The sequence below is a fragment of the Penaeus monodon genome, chromosome 20, assembly GCF_015228065.2.
Source record: "Penaeus monodon isolate SGIC_2016 chromosome 20, NSTDA_Pmon_1, whole genome shotgun sequence".
NCBI lineage: Eukaryota > Metazoa > Arthropoda > Malacostraca > Decapoda > Penaeidae > Penaeus > Penaeus monodon.
The window spans coordinates 41884126-41884581 of NC_051405.1; the positions used below are offsets into that span (position 1 = coordinate 41884126).

The 456-nt window shown below is 39.0% G+C and overlaps 1 protein-coding gene across 1 annotated transcript in view; it reads right to left on the reverse strand.

Annotated features, from left to right (window-relative positions):
- LOC119586078 overlaps positions 1-456 on the reverse strand; it is a gene marked incomplete at its 5' end in the record, with an annotated part of 5409 nt that overhangs the window by 1281 nt on the left and 3672 nt on the right. The window contains 1 exon segment of the mRNA XM_037934779.1: positions 163-245. Coding sequence (XP_037790707.1) covers positions 163-245 — 83 coding nt within the window.

Below are 456 nucleotides of genomic sequence, written 5' to 3' on the forward strand. Positions count from 1 at the left end.
AAAATCTGTAATGTAATTAGAAGTTGTCTCAGTTACAATATCCAAAATCTGTAACGCAATATAATATAGAATACATCTAGATATGCCAAATGAAAGGAAGCTTGCCCCCGCCTGTGCAGAAAGCCGGAGGAGGAATTAAAAACTAAATCATACTGCACTGACCACCCTCGCCGCTTCCACCTCGCTCAGGCTCCAGCCCAGCTCACACAACAGGCGCTCCAGGCATTGCTCCGATTGAATGGCTCCTGCAACGGAAATCATTCGTCTCAAGACACATATGAGTATCTTCGTATCTTTAAATAAATCATTCGTCTCAAGACACATATGAGTATCTTCGTATCTTTAAATAAATCATTCGTCTCAAAGCACACGAGATTATCTTCGTAACTTCTTTAGATAAAGTATTCGTCTCGAAAGATATACGCGTATCTTCGTATCTTTAAATAAATAAAATAA